The sequence below is a fragment of the Apium graveolens genome, chromosome 9 (assembly GCF_009905375.1).
Source record: "Apium graveolens cultivar Ventura chromosome 9, ASM990537v1, whole genome shotgun sequence".
In the NCBI taxonomy this organism is placed as follows: Eukaryota; Viridiplantae; Streptophyta; class Magnoliopsida; order Apiales; family Apiaceae; genus Apium; species Apium graveolens.
This window is the reverse complement of record NC_133655.1, coordinates 263008040-263026594: the sequence shown is the minus strand read 5'-3', so window position 1 is coordinate 263026594 and position 18555 is coordinate 263008040. Positions and strand designations below refer to the sequence as shown.

Here is an 18555-nt window from a genome sequence, read left to right as displayed (position 1 = left end):
TTCAGATAACTCAGGCTCAAGGACTATATTTCAAGAAAATGAATAAGACATTTGACAAATGGGAATGTTATGAAGCAGTTGCAGCCCATCCTCAATTTGTAGACGTGTCCACCACTTCTCCCCCATTCCAACGAAATTTTCCAACACAAATGGAATCACCAATTAATTTGAATAGTGATGATTGCGTTAATGAAGAAGGTTTCACGACTCCAGAGTCTAACCGAGAAACAGAAAGTCCTTCAAGTCCGGTTAGACCGATGGGAGTAAAGGCGTCCAAACATGCAAAAAAGAAAGGAAAGTAACGGATGACCGAAAAAGAGGATATGTCTATGGCTATCTTTAATAGTATGCAATGTCACCAAAAACAACTAGTGGGGGCCAACATCAAAAGAGACGAAGAAACCCTTCAAATGTCGAGGGAGATGCTAGAACTGGAGAAACGAAAAGAAGCAAGACAGGCAAGACTTGATGCACTTGAGGAACGGAAAGAAGTAAGATTGGCAAAACACGAGGCTATTGAAGAATTAAGGGAGCAAACAAAGATCTTGACAATGGATACTAGCCAAATGACTCGTAACACGAAAAAATGGTTTAAAAGAAAGAAGGCTGAGATCATGGAACAAGTGAATCAGACTACGACTAGTAGTGCTTATTTTCCTCGCTTTGATGATGATTTCAATGATTAGTTTTAGCTATTATGTTTTAATTCAATTAGGTTCCATGTTTTTTAATTTTAACTATGTTGACTACTTTTAAATTCAATAAAATAAGTTTATTTAAATTGTCAAGTCGAACATTTCAAGAGAAAATAAATTGATAACTATTGATTAGCTTCTATTGCCCAGTTGTGCTCCACCAAATCATTTTGAAGCATTGTATGAATATAAGCTGATTCCAAATTCTCAATACGATCCCAAAATGCTTGTTGATTTGTTCCATTTCTCTGTACTGGTGCAAAAGGAATTCGAACTCCATTGCAATCGACTGGCCCATCATAAACCTGTGAAGCTAATGGATTCATTAAATCTTCTTCTACCGGCTCTACAAACTCTTCTTCCACGAATTCATCCTCGACTATCATGTTATGTAATATGATGCAAGTCATCATGATGCTTCTAAGTGTAGAACGTTAATGCATTCGAGCACCATGACGAAGAATAACCCATCGAGATTGCAAGATACCAAAACACCTCTCCACATCTTTGCGATATGCCTCCTGTTTCTTAGCAAACAATTTATGTGATTGAGTGGCAGGATTTGATATAGTTTTTACAAATGTTGAATACCTCGGATAAATTCCATCAGCAAGATAATACGCATTGTTGTATCTTTTCCCATTAACGTGAAACATCACCGTTGGACTATTTTCTGCGATGACCTTATCAAATACAGGAGACTGGCCTAGAACATTAATATCATTTTGAGCTTCAGGCACACCAAAAAAAGCATGCCAGATCCAAGTGTCATAGGAAGCGACTGCCTCTAGAATAATAGTAGGTCGTCCTTTCCGACCACTATAAGCTCCTCCCCACCCGCCTGGACAATTCTTCCACTCCCAATGCATACAATCGATACTTCCAATCATACCTGGAAATCCCATTTGTTCCCCCCTTCCTAGAAACCTTCGTAAATCTGTTGGTGTTGGAGTACGGAGGTACTCCTCACCAAAGAGCCCTTCCACTTGTTGACAAAAAATTTTCACACACTCAAGTTTGGTTGATTCTCCCATTCGACATATTTCAGCACACTGATCAGCTGCTGCACCGTAAGCTAGCATTCGTAGTGCAGCAGTCATTTTTTGTTGTGGTAACAACCCAAGTAATCCAATTGCATCTGTTTTTTGATGCCAATAGGAATCTTGAGTGCAAAGAGCGGTCATGATGCGATTGAAAATATGAGGGCGCATTTTCGATACCTCCGACGAAAAGTATCCTCATTGAATATTGGACGATCAACGAAATAATCTTTAATGAGATTTTTTCCTCTCGATAGCCTTTCTCTAGGATGATTAGAAGATTTTCTAGGTCTTGAGCCTCGTCCTTTTTGTTCATCTGGGGTATCGATGAACTCCTTCATCATCGCCGCTTCGGTCACCATGGTATTCATAATTTCTGCTTCTTCTTCACTGTGTTTTTGTCTATGACTCAATAATCTTTCTAATGCATTCATTACTGCAAAGATTGTATTGATTTTGAGATGACTATAATATGAAGATCATAATATTATTTATAGACAATTTTCTATCTTAAAAATATAGATCATGTCACGTGTCATAACGTGATTCAACAAAAATCTTATAAAAAATTTAAAGTTATCCACTATGTTATCAAAAATCTAAACTTATCCAGCAATGTATTATTGGATATTATTTGTGAGACCATTAAATAATAAAGATGAAATTAAATTTATAATATATAATATAATCATTTATTTGATGAATAGTAATTGATGGATTGATGAATTGATGGAGTTATGTGGGTATATAAAAATTAAGAAAAAAAATGATTCTAGCATAAATAGTAATCAACTCCATTGATTGAATTGATGAATTGATGGACTTTAGGGTGCATATGCTCTAAGATTCAAACCAAAAAAGAAGAATCACGTGAGCACAGAACAACTGAAGCAACTAGGACAAAGACAACCCGACACAATTGAAGATTCATCCGTAACTGCAAGGAAGCAGACAGAAACTAGGATTTAGTGAACAGAGTGGGTCCCAAGTCCGGCCCAATACACAAGCTGAGTCTTCGTCAAAGTGTACAAGTAAACTGGAATACAAAAAACCAACTTTGCCAAGAAAGTACGGTGCAGCAAACTGTAGAGTGTTGCCAAAATATCAAAATCGTCAGCCATGACGTCACCGTGGAAGTTGGGGGTATCTTACTGAAAACTTGGCTGACAAGGATGGCAATAATAAAATATTAAAACAGGGACGGGGTTTGGTAAAATGGGATTAATTATGTTCAGTGAGGCTGGTAACATATGTGATTTCTCACGTGGGAAGAATCACCAAAAATACAAGCACGTGAGTTCATTTATCAGAATCTCTATTATAGAAATCGTCCGATTTTTCAAAAATTACCGATAAATCGCTAGAAAATCGGTCAAAAATATTTGTCCGATTTACGATAAATTGCCGATTAATTATCCGATTTTTTAAAAATCGTCCGATAAATCATAAATCGGTAACTCAACCGAATAGTTCCAATTTATGAAATCTGTAACACTAATCAGAATACTGCGGTAGAGAGAAATATGGAATTCACATTCACGTGCAGTACCCATATCCAACGGAATCTATGCACCAATTAACCCCCCACCCCTGGCTCCTCTCAACCGGTCAACCGTTGGTATTAGGATCAGAATAATATTCAGAGTCAAAATAATTTATTATTAATTTTTGAGACTAATCGGGATTAAAAATAATTTTTTTAATAATTTTTAATAAGTTTGAAAATCATGAATTAAGGTATTATCTCACTGATTTTTATGTATTTTTATATATTATTGTATATCAACTTTTACCGAGAACACATATATTTGTGCACACGAGTCTAAGTATGTGTATATTATATTTTCCTCAGACACTACTTCTTTATGCGGTAAATATTGAATACGTTGATTGATTAATTTTTGTAATGTTACGTTAAGATTAGAACAAATTCAATGATGATATTAAAATAGACGTAATTATTAAAAGTGTTTTTTTTTATGTTAAAAATAGAATTTATGGTCTAATAATCAATGTAAAATTATACTAAATATCTAAATAAATCTATATTCTAATTACCTAATCTTAAATTGCACAATTATACGTGTCACGTTTACTTTATTGATTATTATGACACTGTATATTTAGTTGGCAATTATATTAACATCTGTATTTGATTTTTAAATTTAGTAACAAGTATACTCTCTCCGTCCTTTTCATTTGTTTACAGTTTTTTTAGATATCTCATTTATTTCTTTACATTTCAAAATTTATTAAATATAGTCAATGAATCCTACCATTTCCCCACTTTTTTTTTTCACTTTACTTTTATCCTATTATCTCATTTTATACATTAAAAATCAATATATCCCACCACATTCACCCACTTTTTTCTTTAAATTTTTCACTATTTTATAGATATTTATTTTATGTTCGTGTTCAATCCTTTTAATAACAAAGAGTATCATTTTGCTATTTCAGTTATATCGAAGTTGGTTTATTCTGCTGGGGTGATATTGCAATATTTTTTAAAAAAAGAGAAAAGATAGCATCCACTCCTCCATTGGACTTGCTCGATCGCCAAGTCGTTGAGTGTTGTGGTGTGAAATGATTAGCGAGGGCATCTCATTCTCATCCTCACAGATGGTCCACATAGTACTGGACTGCTGGTGTACGAGTAATTAGTACTACTACTACTACTGTTTGGTGAACTTAAAAAATTATCTGGGCTCCCCCTCACTTATGACTCTGAAAACACCAAGCATACCTGTAAAACAGACGGTACGATATCGTTTTGTATGGATGGTTGGGTCCAGAGTTGGGTGAGCCGTTACTGCGATTCGGCCAATTATTTGATTATCTGTTCACCCGGATTAACATTGACATTTTAGTCATGGCTGATTAACAAAATTTATATCAAATCATTTGCTGCTACATAATAATTTGTAAGGTTACGTACACGTTGTTCACTTCAGTGTTGTGGATGCCTGCCATCATGGCTGTTAAATGACTCGGGGCATCTCATCCTCATCCTCATGGATGGTCCACGGAGTACCGTACATAAGTAATTATTAACACTCTCTCCTTGTAATTGATTTATATACAAATCATTTGGACACGCCGTTTACGAAAAAAAAAATTAATGAGAAAAAATATGAAAAGTGGATGAATTGACGGGTCCGGTCAATATTTTATAAATAAAGTGGACAGAGGGGAAGTAGTATGTTGCTCTTAGGTCAACTTGAATATATTGGGGCTCGTCTCACTTGTGATTCTGCAAACGCAGCATACCTGTAAAAGGACCACTTCCTGTGTTCTTTCATTTCATGAATGGACATAATATGAAATGCACATGGAGATGTACCATTTATCAAAAAGGAAAATTTTATATCAAGAGCAATATGTTTAGTTCCAGAGTAAAACTTATTGAAAAAACTAAACTGCCCCCATGTTAGTACAATAATAAAAAGTAATAAAAAAATAATGAGGATATTATGATCTTTTCAATAACATTTTGCTCTGAAAATTAAAATTTTGCTCTGGAAATAACACTGCCCCAAAAGGAAAAAAGTCGGAGGAGATGGCATCATTGAATGTGTTTCTGGCTGTAGACCAAGCTCCATCATATAAAGGAACAACCAACACTACATCAAAAAAAGGTCTGTCAAACAATATGTACTTCCTCATGCAAGTAAAAGCTTACCAGCGCAACCTACCAAGTTAACACGGAGCACTAATTAAACCATTTCCGTCATAAAAATTTGAGATCAGTTCACCTAAAATTTTAAATTCGTAGAGATGCGTCAAGTGGAGTGTACAAATAGAAGCATTCGGTAACAAAAAAGACAAGACATGCCAAGGGAGTGTTTTAGACTAACCAAAACATTATTCTAGTTTAAAGTCAAACAAAGATTCAACCTCACATGCAAGTTATAGTACAAGTCTTCATTAGCCTGATTGCTTATACTAAATAGTTCTAGACTTCAGAAAACATTAGCCAAACAGAGGGTGCTGAATTTAATAATGTAGCTCATCTGAGACACCAAATACTTGTAGTTTAGAATATAAGATATTTATATCATCAACTACAAACTTGGCACACCAAACAGAACCATGTCAAGGGACAGATGACTATCAATATTTGGTGCGGAATGGGTTTATTAACTTTTGTTGGAAAAAATTCGGATGATTTCAAAGAGGATGATGAGAGAATTATTTTACAAGCTGAATCACCAAAAACTATGGCCATCGAAGGAGATAGAAGGTGATCACTGCTGACCAGTCGATAAAAATCTGAAAACAGCTATTACAGTCCTACTGAAAAACACAATTCCTTTCTTCCAAAGCCCAGGTACCATTTTGCAAGTTGTAAAATCCAGTCACCAAAGGCAAAAGAATATACAACGTAAGATGAGTCCACCGAAATGAATCCGTTAGAAAATTAAGATTTTAGAGCTTAATTTAATTATGTTCTTGATGTTAATCCTAAAATCTAATGATTGAAAATTGTTCAATGATATTTGAACTTAAATTTTCATGTATGGTTTTAAGAATTTTCTTAATAAAATCCATATGAAATGAGAGTTGAAAGTAGCTTGGAAAAGTTTGGAAAATTTGAGAATGTTTGTCCCACATTGAAATAAATAAAGGGGGTTGTGTGCTTTATATGGTATTACCCACATGGTCCATTGTGTTGTTGTGTGCTTCACGCGCGCACACACACACGCGCGCGCCCGCCCCGCCGCGCACCGCACCGGACCGGACTGGGTCGAAGGGCGATTTGGGCGAATGTCTCGGCGTCTCGCGTACGCGAGGCGACCTGGGCGAGGATTTTATTTATTTGAGAATTATTTTAATTCGAATTTATTTATCGGTGATTGGATTATTGGGCTGGGTATATTGAACCTGCAAATAATCTGATCTGTAACAAGTTCTGATATTAGAATCAGAACTGATGAATAAAATCAGAACTTAACAAGTTCTGATATCAGAATCAGAACTTAAGTACTGATGAGTCGAATCAGAACTTAAGTACTGATGAGTTAAATCAGAACTTAACTTAAGTTCTGATAATAATGTGGGTGTTAATGTGAAAAGCTGTTACAAATAATTTAAATTCAAAAGCTGATCAGTTTTGATTTTTTCATTAATGAATTCAAAATCTGATCAGTTTTTATTTTTTATTAATAAAGCAGTTTAATTCAGACATTAAGTGTGTTGACAGTTTCATTTTTCCTCTCCTATAAATAGAGGCTAAACTGAATGAATAAATAATACAACACACTACATTCTCATCTCTTCTCTTCAACCTCTCTGCATTTCTCTCCCACAAGAACTGAAGTGCTGATATTTTCCGGCGACTGAGGTGCTGGTCGAAGTGGAGGTTTTGTTGCTGCTGTTAACATAAACTCCGAGCTGTTTTATCCTGGTGGAGATATTGCGCACATCCCAAACGCAGCAGGTAGGGGGCAATAATCTCTTCAAGAGCAGCCAGGACTTCAAGCAAGGCCTGGTGACTCAGCTGTAATCATTTTCTTGGCGTTTTGTATCTGTAAACCTTTATTTCAGTCACTGTTGAAAGCTATGGTTTCGGGTACATCTTTCTTTCTCTCTACGTTATTTCAGTTACTGATTTTGTTTACCTGCATGTTTTGTTTTGTTAACTGTGGTCTTGGCCTAAACTTGTTAAATTCTTTATACACTTGTCTCTATGTTGCTATACTTGTTAGTGAGGTTCTCAACAGAATCTAGCTCGATAATATAGCTCGATAATATATCATCTGAATGCCAATGTATATTTATAGAGAAGGATAAAACACAAAACAAATCACAAGACAATGATGTACAGAAATTCTCAACTGCATTAGCTTACATTTCTATCCTAGTATTAGGACAGAATTAGAGAAACATATTATAATTTTACCCCCAAAGTACAGAATTTAACATAAAATAATCTGGCTTACATCATGTTTAACGAACATGAATGGGTAACAAGTACCATTAAAATCAGCCACCAGTACCCAATCCTTTTCCAGCTCCTCGACTTCAATCTACCGACCACCACGTCCACCTGTCATAACCACCGGTTTGTATATATATTAGTGCACGTGCTTTCACAAATTTATGCTAAGAAGTACAAGGAGTTTTTTATTAGATAGAAACAAACAGAAAACGTGGAGAAAACAAACAGTAGTTCCCAGCCCAACCAATCTCCAGATCTTGCCAGCTAGTAACTATTTCTTACATTATTACAAGTAGCTCAAGCCTTACGTAACGCTTAAAACAGTTATTTTGGTATTCTACGAAGTACAAGACTGCAATCACATGTAGTATTTACATAATTACATGTGTATTGTTTCAATATTCAACATGCTTTTACTTTGTCATTCTTACAAGTAAAATTTGCGATATTCTTACATTCAATAGGTAACAGACTATCATTGTATAATATGGCTCGTAAAGATGTAGGAAGTGAAGAGTTAGTACCTCTGCTTCCACCTGTTCTTCCACTGGGACCTCCTCTGCCTCTTCCTCCACTTGAACCTCTTGCAAGTCCATCATCCATGCCACGGCCCATGCCTTTGGCTCCACGCCCACCAGTACCATCCTCTCTACCTCTTCCTCTTCCACGACCCCCGGCACCAGGAGGCTTTCTGTCTGTAGATGCCAAATGGCCCCCAACAAGCAATTTCAGGTAATCGTACGAAAACATTTGTTGAGCCTAATGCTATACAAAAAATATGGACAAATGCAGTGTCCTTGGAACCTATAATAATTTACTTAAAAATTCGTAGTTTATATGCCTCCACTAATTTTCTCCAAAAATCTAGTTAGGGATCATAAAAGCAATTATATAATAATTGACTTTCACTTTGTGAACATCAGAATTACCTTTTTTTTACATTTTACATCCTTATACTTATTCATATTGTAAATATAATCTGGTATTTGTTTATTATTAATTTTAGATTTCCTAGAAATTGGATAAATTTATATGTGGGCACAAACTTAACATTTTAAGAACACTTCACATCTATATAAATGACTAGAATTATATATGCTTAAACATCAGAAACAAACTTTATATCTATGCTTTTATCAACTAATCTATGGTAAGGAGTCCTTTAATTTATTTAATATGCATCCTCCACCTCAAATTGAGTTCCATGTAGGTTAACTAAAGTTCAAAAACTTGTTTTTATGTATCGGCATTCGGCATATCAGTCATCATCTCTCACTGTTGAAACTTTATCAAATTGCATCGACTTTAGGAGTACAAAGATAGGGAGATCTAAAGTTAGAAACTAAAAAGTATGTCGGCCAATCAAACAGATAACAGACAAATCTTAAGCTTTTAGTCTCTGGTAATTTCGGAACCTAATCTACTCATTAATGTCCATCATGTTGAGTCCATGAAACAGGAAAATCATTTATTTTAAATAAGGTTGAATAATGAAACATACCAGCACGGCTTTTCTCTTCCTGAACCTTATCAATCACCTAAAAATGAATAAACAAGTCAACTGTAAGTTCCAGTGACATCAGTGATGACTCAGTTGGCAAGAATGTAAAAATGAAAACGAGATCAATCCTGAATTATAAATATAAAGAAGCAAAACAATCCTTATAATTGAGTATCACGGATTGTATCAGATAAATTATATACATTCAAAATAGAACTTGTAAATTAATAAACTGATTAGCTGTATCATACCTAAGATTCAGGGATCAGTAGATGTAAAGGAACAGTAATACAAAATTACAATAAGATGAATGCAATGACCTTTCCAGAACTAACTAATGCAGGAACAACTCTCGCTGAATTAGAAACAAACAATGCATCCATACTATAGAGGAATAAAAAATATGACAAATCTTCTGATGGGAAAATATAACAAATATTAAAAAGAAAGAGAAAAAACCAATGCATCTAAGAGCATCTCCGAGAGACTCCTCATGTCTACTCTAAATATAATATATAATATTGGCTCCTACTAAGTTAATGTGTGTTATTCTCCAACAATACTCTTTATATGAACTCTTAATTAATTTTTTTATTATTAAATGTAAGTTGAATTCATATAGGACAATAGATAGTGGGAAGACAAAGAGATTGTTTTCATGAATATATAATATAATATTATTTAAGAGTGGGAAAAAAGCTCTTAAAAGTGAGTAGAGAGAAGAGTCTCTTAGTGAATTTAAGAGCCACTAAGAGTCTCTTGGAGTAAAAAAAATCATCTCCCTCCTCAAATATCAAGTTAGGAGTCAATCATGCTCTAACAGATTAGTCATATCTCAAAAAGTTTCTTTTTCTTTGTGGGAGGGGGGTTGTATGATTCGCAAAGTAGGGGATAATGACATACCTCGTCTGGAACTCTAAGATATTTTATTGTATTGCCTCTGATGTAGCATTCAGGCATTCTCCAAAATTTATCTCCATCCTATATTATAAGCAACCACGAAAATGGAAAATAAAGAGAAAGTAACAAGACATGCAGCCTTATCCAAAAGCATTACACTATAGATTAGAGAGAAAATCAACAGTCAAACCTGTAAACCAGTAATATAAATAAAAGTAAAGGCTCACCTTAGAGGTACATATAACTTCTCGCAGATGGATGTTCATCCAAGTATCACAGTTGACCAAATGTCCATTGTAGGTTTCTCCATTCTTAAGTTCCACCAACTAAATCCCAAATCCAAATCAACACGACTCGAAAAAAGCATAATTACATCAAGAAAAACCACAACTAGTCATAACACAAGTATCTTACACTACAAATCTATTCAAACACTTGCAAGGCAAAATCACAACTTTACATTCATTACAAAAACTAATTAATACTATAATTACCATTACATCAACGTCCTATATCGAAAACTAAAAATGTAACGAAACCATAAGCCCGCCTAGCTAAAGTATTTATCAAATTCATTCCTGATAGCTAAATTATCGAACTTATAGCCGAAAAGGGGCTTGCATAATAACCAATTCCTACTTTCCCTATAAACACTTAAAAATCATAAAACATAACATCGTAAAAGTGAATTACCCAAACTACATTAGTGAGTTAATTGAGCAATACATACAAAACATGTAAATATAGATGTACGAAAAATCGATAATGAGAAATGAAATCGTACCATGGGATGACCTTGAGCGGTCTTAAGCAGAGAAAGAGGAAGCTGCAAAAACAATAATCAATAGAATCAACACAATCATATATATAGATACACACATGTATGTATTTAAAGAGAGAGAATTACAGACCATGTTTTCTAGGGCACGAAATTGAGAAGAGAGCGGAGAGGTGTGTGTATACTGTATGTATGTATGTATAAAATCAGATCGGCGAGAGAGAGCGGAGCAAGTGTTGTGACTAAAAAATATTGGTCTAATGGAAAACCTACGTTTGATTTGTAGAAGAGGGGTTTAACTTTAAACTATACAACTGCGCCCGTAGCTTCTTTTATTAGCTGCTCTTTTTTCTTTTTGGTATTTTATTATTTACTATTTTTTTTCTGACAAAAGCAAAAAACTTTCATTAACTTAATATAATACAACTGGACAAACTTCCAACTCTCGATACTATCGGGTGATAAAACAAATAACATACTAACAACAATTAGATAATTTGTTTTCTGAACGTTTAACACATAGAATTTAAAAAATTTTGAAATTAAAAACGAAATCTAAGATATCCCAAACGATCCAAATTGTACCAACACTGATAATAGCAACATCGCAATTGACCGTATCACATAAAAACCATTGTTAGCCCAATGTTCATAAACACCAATCGCATAAATTGATATTGGAGAAGCGGCATCACAGTTATCTACATACCGGACACCAATTATACACATGCCGAAAACACCCCACTTATCTACATGTCGGATACCAGCTATACACATGCCGAAAGTGTAAACCCGTGAATGATGAACAATCCTTGGTTGCGAAAGGTGAGCTCTTACAATAAGCACCTGTTAGAAAAAATGGATTTTAGATCATAGTTTTATAATGTGCTTGATGATAATCCTAAAATCTAATGATTGAAAGTTGTTCCATAATATGTGAACTTAAATTTTCATGTACGGCTTTAAGAATTTTTATTAATGAAATCTATAAAGAATTAGAGTTAAACTTAGTGGCTTGAAAGAGCTTGAAAAAAGAGAATATGGTTTATCCCACATTGAAAATAAATAAAGATGGTATTGGCTTTATATAATATCACACACATGGGTATACATGGGTATTGTACAACTACTAAGGTGTGTGATAGTGCATTGTGTGCTTCACGCGCACACACACGCGCGTCGCCGCGCCGCGCCGCACCGGTCCGGGTCGGGTTGTGTGCTTCACGCGCGCGTCGCCGCCTCACCGCGCCACGCAGCGCACCGCACCGGTCCGAGTCGGGTCAGGTCGAAGGGCGATTTGGGCGAATGTCTCGGCGTCTCGCGTATGCGAGGCGACCCGGGCGAGGATTTTATTTATTTGTGATTTAATATTTTAGTTAGAATTTATTTATTACTGTTGGGCTGAGTTCGGTTTCTGAATTGGGCTGAGTCACTTTGTAAGTTGGCTTAGTCAGATTCATTGAACCTGGACATTTGACAAATAACTTTGTAACTGGTAATATATATAAATTAATATTAAATCTGAAATATTGTGAGGGATTAATGAATAAGCTGTTACAATTTTATTTTAAATTCAAATTATCAGTTTTGATTTATCTATTAATTGTACAGTTTAATTCTGATATTAAATGGGGTGGCCAGTTACACTCAGTCTCTACTATAAATAGAGGACTAATGTGCTGAGTTTTTTACACCACACCCTACATTCTTCTTCTCCTCTCTATACTCTCTCCTCTCCCTTATTCATATAGTGGTTTTTCCGGCGAAGTGAGGTTCCAGTCGAAGTTGAGCTTTCGAGGTGCTATCAACTTAAAACTCGGAGTTGTTTTATCCTAGAGGAGTTGTTGCATAGCATCCCAACGCAACCATGTAGGGGAAACTATCTCTTCAAGAGCAGTCAGGGCTTCGAGCAAGGCCTGGCGACTCAGCTGTTTCGTTATTTTCTGCATTTTACCAGTTGCACATCACTGCTTTCTGTTCTTTCTTTATGTATTAGAGCTATGGTTACTGGTACGCTCTCTTGTTTTTTTTGTTCTTACAGTTTATGACTTGCATGTTGTTTACCTACATGCTTCGTTGCGTTAACCGTAATACTGAATCACAAGGACTCACAAGGACTGGAAAAGTAGTATGACACATAATACTGACTCACAAGGACTGGAAAAGTATTATGTGGCAAGGTTCTTTGAGTTCAAGCTGGTGAACAATAAGTCCATGACTGAGCAAGTACATGAGTTCAAGATGATAGTGCATGCTTTGAAGGAGTCTGAAATGGACCTCCGTGGGAAGTTCAAGGTTATGAGAGTGATTGAAAAGCTCCCGAAGTCTTGGGAAGAGTTCTTTCTCTCCCTCAAAAGACAAAAAGGAGAGATCACATGGACCAACCTTATGTTGGACATCTCAGCCCAAGAACAACACAAGTCCAAACAGGGACATGTGATGCCAACTGAGCACAATACCTCGAAGGTAAACGTAGCAATTATAGGACAGAAAAGGAAGGCTATTGCTAAGAAAGTGAATATTAATAAACCTAAGAGTGACGAGGACAAGGCCAAGAAACCCAAGGCAAACAAACCATGTTGGTCTTGTGGGCAGGTTGGGCACTGGAGTAAGGACTACCCTACGAAGAAAGCGAAGAAAACCGAGGTGGTAGCGCAAGCGAATGCTGTGCTTGGAACCACAAGTGGGCCCGTAGTGAACATGGTTTTTTGTGAGACTACAACTTCTGAAACCAACGTTGACCGATATGTATCCTACAACCCTTTAATATTTTCTACCTATATGTCAAATGAATGGTTGATAGATATTGGAGCTAATGTGCATATTTGTGCTGATATTAGTTTATTTGTATCATATCAACAGAGTCATAACTTGACTGTGAAGACGGGGAATGCTAGTGCCGCTCAAGTACTTGGAATAGGAAACGTGGATCTGAAGTTCCCTTCAGGACGTATACTATCTCTGACTAGAGTGCATCATGTTTCCAACATGCGTAGAAATATAATAAGTGGAAGTTGTTTAGTTTCTAGTGGTTTTGAAATTTCTTTCAAGTGTAATACAATAGTTCTTATTCATACTGGTACATTTTTTGACAAGGGTTACTTGTCAAATGGTTTATTTGTTATTAATGTTGAACCCGTTTTGGGGAATTTGAATAATAATATTATTCCTTTTGTTAACTGTGTTGAATCCTCGGATATATGGCATGCTATACTAGGTCACTTAAACTTTGGTGCTTTTAAGAATACGATGAACTTAAAGTTGATTCCAAAATATACCATAGAATAGAATTCTAAATGTCAAGTATGTGTGTCTGCTAAATAAATAAGGAAATATTTTCATAATATTGTTAGGGATTCAGACTTGTTAGATTTAGTACACACTGATATTTGTGAATTTGGTTGTGTGTTGACCACATACTAGTTTAGATACTTCATTACTTTTATAGATGATAGTAGTAGATATTGTTATGTTTATTTACTTAAACATAAGGATGAAGCACTTAGTAAATTCATTATATATAAAACCGAAGTAGAAAAACAAACTAGTAAGTTACTTAAACGATTGAGATCTAATAGAGGTGGTGAGTATACGAGTAACGCTTTTAATGAATTTTGTGCAAATAATGGTATAGTTCATGAAGTTACTCCACCATACACACCTGAGTCTAATGGGGTTGTTGAACGAAAGAATATGACATTTAAAGATATGATTAATAGTATGCTTATTAACTTTGGGTTGCCTAAATACATGTGGGGAGAGGCTCTAAATACGGCTTTCCATATTTTGAATAGAGTCCCACTGAAACACATGGATAAGACACCTTTGGAGTTATGGAAAGGCAGGATGACTAGTCTTAAGTATCTTCGTGTGTGGGGGTGCTTTGCTAAGGTGCTTGTTCCTGAACACAAGAGAAAGAAACTAGGTCCGAAAACTATTGACTGTATCTTTCTGGGCTATCTTGAAACCACTACATCTATGAGATTTTTGGTATTAAAATCTGACATAGATGGTATATTGGCAAATACGATAGTTGAATTTCGAGATGCTACATTCTTTGAGGATGTCTACCCTATGAAGACTGGAATCCCTGAAACGACTTCTGAGGAAGATCCTACTCACACATCGAGTTCTATTCCTGATCATGTGGAAAAGATGACAAATGTGGGGGCGGAACCTAGTAGTAGCTCTATTCCTAAGGAAGTAGAGGAGACAAAGAGAAGTAAGCGTGCAAAGGTAGTTAAGGACTTTGGAGGTGATTTTATCACTTACAATGTCGAGGACGAACCTTTAACTTTCCGACAAGTTATGGATTCTTCGGAGTCTAGGCATTGGAAGGGTGCTGTGAAGAGTGAAATTGCCTCTATTGTTTCTAATGGAACATGGGAGTTGGTTGATCTCCCTCCTGGGTGTTCTACTACTGGGTGCAAATGGGTCTTTAAGAGGAAGTTGAACCATGACGGCTCAATAGATAAGTACAAAGCTAGACTGGCAGCAAGGGTTTTAAGTAGAGAGAAGGAATTGATTACTTTGATACATACTCTCCGGTTGCTAGGATGGTAACAATCCGAATGCTTATAGCATTGGCTTCCGTCCATGGTCTTATCATACATCAGATGGATGTAAAGACCGCTTTTCTTCATGGTTAACTTGAAGAAGAGATTTATATGGACCAGCCTGAGGGATTTGTTGCATCTGGCAATGAAAGGAAAGTATGTAAGTTGATCAAGTCCATCCATGGCTTGAAACAAGCTCCCAGGGATTGGCATAAAAAATTTGATGAAACTGTATTGCCATTCAGTTATATGATTAATGAAAGTGACAAGTGTGTCTACACCAAAGTTAAAGGTAGTGAGTGTGTTATCTTGTGCATATATGTGGATGACATCTTATTGTTTGAAACCAATATTGAGATTATTAACGAGATAAAAGAATTCTTGAAAAGGCATTTTGAAATGAAGGATATGGGTGAGGCTAGTGTGATTCTTAGAATCAAACTGATTCAGTCGGCTGAGGGAATAACCTTGACTCAATCTCATTATATAGAGAAATCTATACTTGAGAAATATGGTTATTCACAGTGTAGAATCGCTAGTACACCCTATGATCCTAAAGTTGCCCTTGTCAAGAATACTTCAGGACTTCCCGTGTCTCAGTTAAGGTATTATCAGATTATTGGGAACTTGAAGTATCTTGCTAACTGTACTAGACCAGATATTTCATATTCTATGTCTAAGTTGGTTAGATATACAAGTTGTCCAAATAGAACTCATTGGGATGCTCTTGATAGAGTACTTAGATATCTAAAAGGCATGATGTACCTTAGTTTACACTACAGGAGATTTCCTGGTGTGCTTGAAGAGTACAGTGATGCAAGTTGGATAGCTAAGAAGTCTGGTTCCAATGGAGTGACTGGATATGTATTCACCTTGGCAGGTGGAGCAATATCCCGGAAGTCAAGCAGACAGACTATAGTGACTCAGTCTACATTTGAGGCTGAGTTGTGTGCACTAGATGCCACGGGGATGGAGGCTGAATGGTTACACGGACTTATGTCTGCGATACCCGTAGTAAGCAGACCGCTTCCTGCCATTGCTATTCATTGTGATAGTCGAACAACTATCGACAAGATTAGCAGTAAAAAGCATAATGCTAAAATAAAGAGACACATCCAAGTTAGACTCAAGTCTATAAGGGGTTTAGTGACTGATATGATTATAGCTATAGAGTTAATAGGAACTCAGAATAATATAGCTGATCTTTTGACTAAAGGAGTCGAACATGCAGTGGTCCTCAGGTCAAGGTTGAGGATGAGACTGTCAACCCAACATAATTCATCAACAGTGGGAACCCAATACATATGAGAGAAGATCCCTCGAAGTGTATTCAATGTGGTAATAATAAGCTGTAAGGATGAATTGGTAGTACCTTTGCTACGTAGATGATACTGTTGTATCTGAGTCTATCCCCTGTAAACCTATAAGGTACTAACACTGCTAGAAAAGTAAAAGTGTTAAAACTCTGAATGGGATCAAGTCATTTGACGAGATAGAGGCAGTATATCTCTGGAGATGCCCAGTTAAGCGAATGTAATTGTGTGGTCGCAATTAGAGGAAAGGGTTATTCCTTGAAGCATTCGACGAACATGATCGAGACAAGACCATTAATGTCTTAAAGCCGTAGATTGACACCATAGTCGTTGACTTATCGTCGTATATGGAACATGGTTATACTAAACAGATTAAGATTCAAGGTGAAACATTCCATCTGAATTCGATAGCCATTGAAGTAGAGGACTTATGAGGGTTCAAACCCGGAAGGGTACCGACTCTGAAAAATAAGTTAGGATGAAAAACCTGATCGCATTTCTGTATGGATTGTGGGGGATTGTTAGAAAAAAATAATTTTAGATCATAGTTTTATTATGTTCTTGATGATAATCCTAAAATCTAATGATTGGAAGTTGTTCCATGATATGTGAACTTAAACTTTCATGTATGTTTTTAAGATTTTTTCTTAATGAAATCCATAGAGAATTAGAGTTAAACTTAGTGGCTTGAAAGAGCTTGAAAAAAGAGAATGTGTTTTGTCCCACATTGAAAATAAATAAAGGGGGTATTGGCTTTATATAGTATCACACACATGGTTAGTGTACAACAACTAATGTGTGTGATGGTGCATTGTGTTCTTGTGTTTCACGCGCACACACACGTGCGCGCCGCTGCCCCGCACCTGACCGGACCGGGTCGGGTCGAGGGCGATTTGAGCGAATGTTCGGCGTCTCGCGTACGCGAAGCGACCTGGGCGAGGATTTTATTTATTTGTGATTTAATATTTAATTAGAATTTATTTATCAGTTTGGGCTGGGTTCGGTTTCTGAATTGGGCTGAGTCACTTTGTAAGTGGGCTTAGTCAAATTCATTGAACATGGACATTTGACAAATAACTTTGTAACTAATAATATATTCAAATTTAAATTAAATTTGAAATAATGTAAGGGATTAATGAATAAGTTGTTACAATTTTATTTTAAAATCAAATTATCAGTTTTGATTTATCTATTAATTGTACAGTTTAATTCTGATATTAAATGGGGTGGCCAGTTACACTTAGTCTCTACTATAAATAGAGGACTAAGGTGTTGAGTTTTTTACACCACACCCTACATTCTTCTTCTCCTCTCTCTCTATATTATCTGCTCTCCCATATTCAGATAGTGGTTTTTCCGGCAAAGTGAGGTTCCGGTCGAAGTTGAGCTTTCGAGGTGCTGTCAACTCAAAACTCGGAGCTGTTTTATCCTGGAGGAGTTGTTGCATATCTGCTCTCCCATATTCAGATAGTGGTTTTTTCCGGCGAAGTGAGGTTCCGGTCGAAGTTGAGCTTTCGAGGTGCTGTCAACTCAAAACTCGAAGCTGTTTTATCCTGGAGGAGTTGTTGCATAGCATCCCAACGCAGCCAGGTGGGGGCAACTATCTGTTCAAGAGCAGTCAGGGTTTCGAGCAAAGCCTGGCAACTCAGCTGTTTCGTTACTTTCTGCATTGTACCAGTTGCACATCACTAATTTCTGTTCTTTCTTTATGTGTTAAAGTTATGATTACTGGTACTCTCTCTTATTTTTCTTTGTTCTTACATTTTGTGACTTGCATGTTGTTTACCTACATTATTTGTTGCGTTAACTGTTATCTTGACCTTGCCTTACT

The 18555-nt window shown here is 36.1% G+C and overlaps 2 protein-coding genes across 2 annotated transcripts; both read right to left on the bottom strand.

The window, feature by feature from the left end:
* Positions 1-1129: 1129 nt before the first annotated feature.
* LOC141686247 (uncharacterized) lies at positions 1130-1879 on the bottom strand. The gene has a single exon (XM_074491293.1). It carries the CDS (start codon positions 1877-1879, stop codon positions 1130-1132), a length of 750 nt encoding a protein of 249 aa, XP_074347394.1.
* Positions 1880-7488: 5609 nt separating this feature from the next.
* Positions 7489-11157, bottom strand: LOC141687289 (sm-like protein LSM4). Its single transcript, XM_074492507.1, has 7 exons — positions 10989-11157; positions 10862-10903; positions 10305-10403; positions 10081-10158; positions 9178-9214; positions 8201-8371; positions 7489-7784 (listed from the first exon to the last, which is right to left on the bottom strand). Exons 1-7 carry the CDS (start codon positions 10989-10991, stop codon positions 7765-7767), a joined length of 450 nt encoding a protein of 149 aa, XP_074348608.1. The 5' UTR covers positions 10992-11157; the 3' UTR covers positions 7489-7764.
* Positions 11158-18555: the final 7398 nt, after the last annotated feature.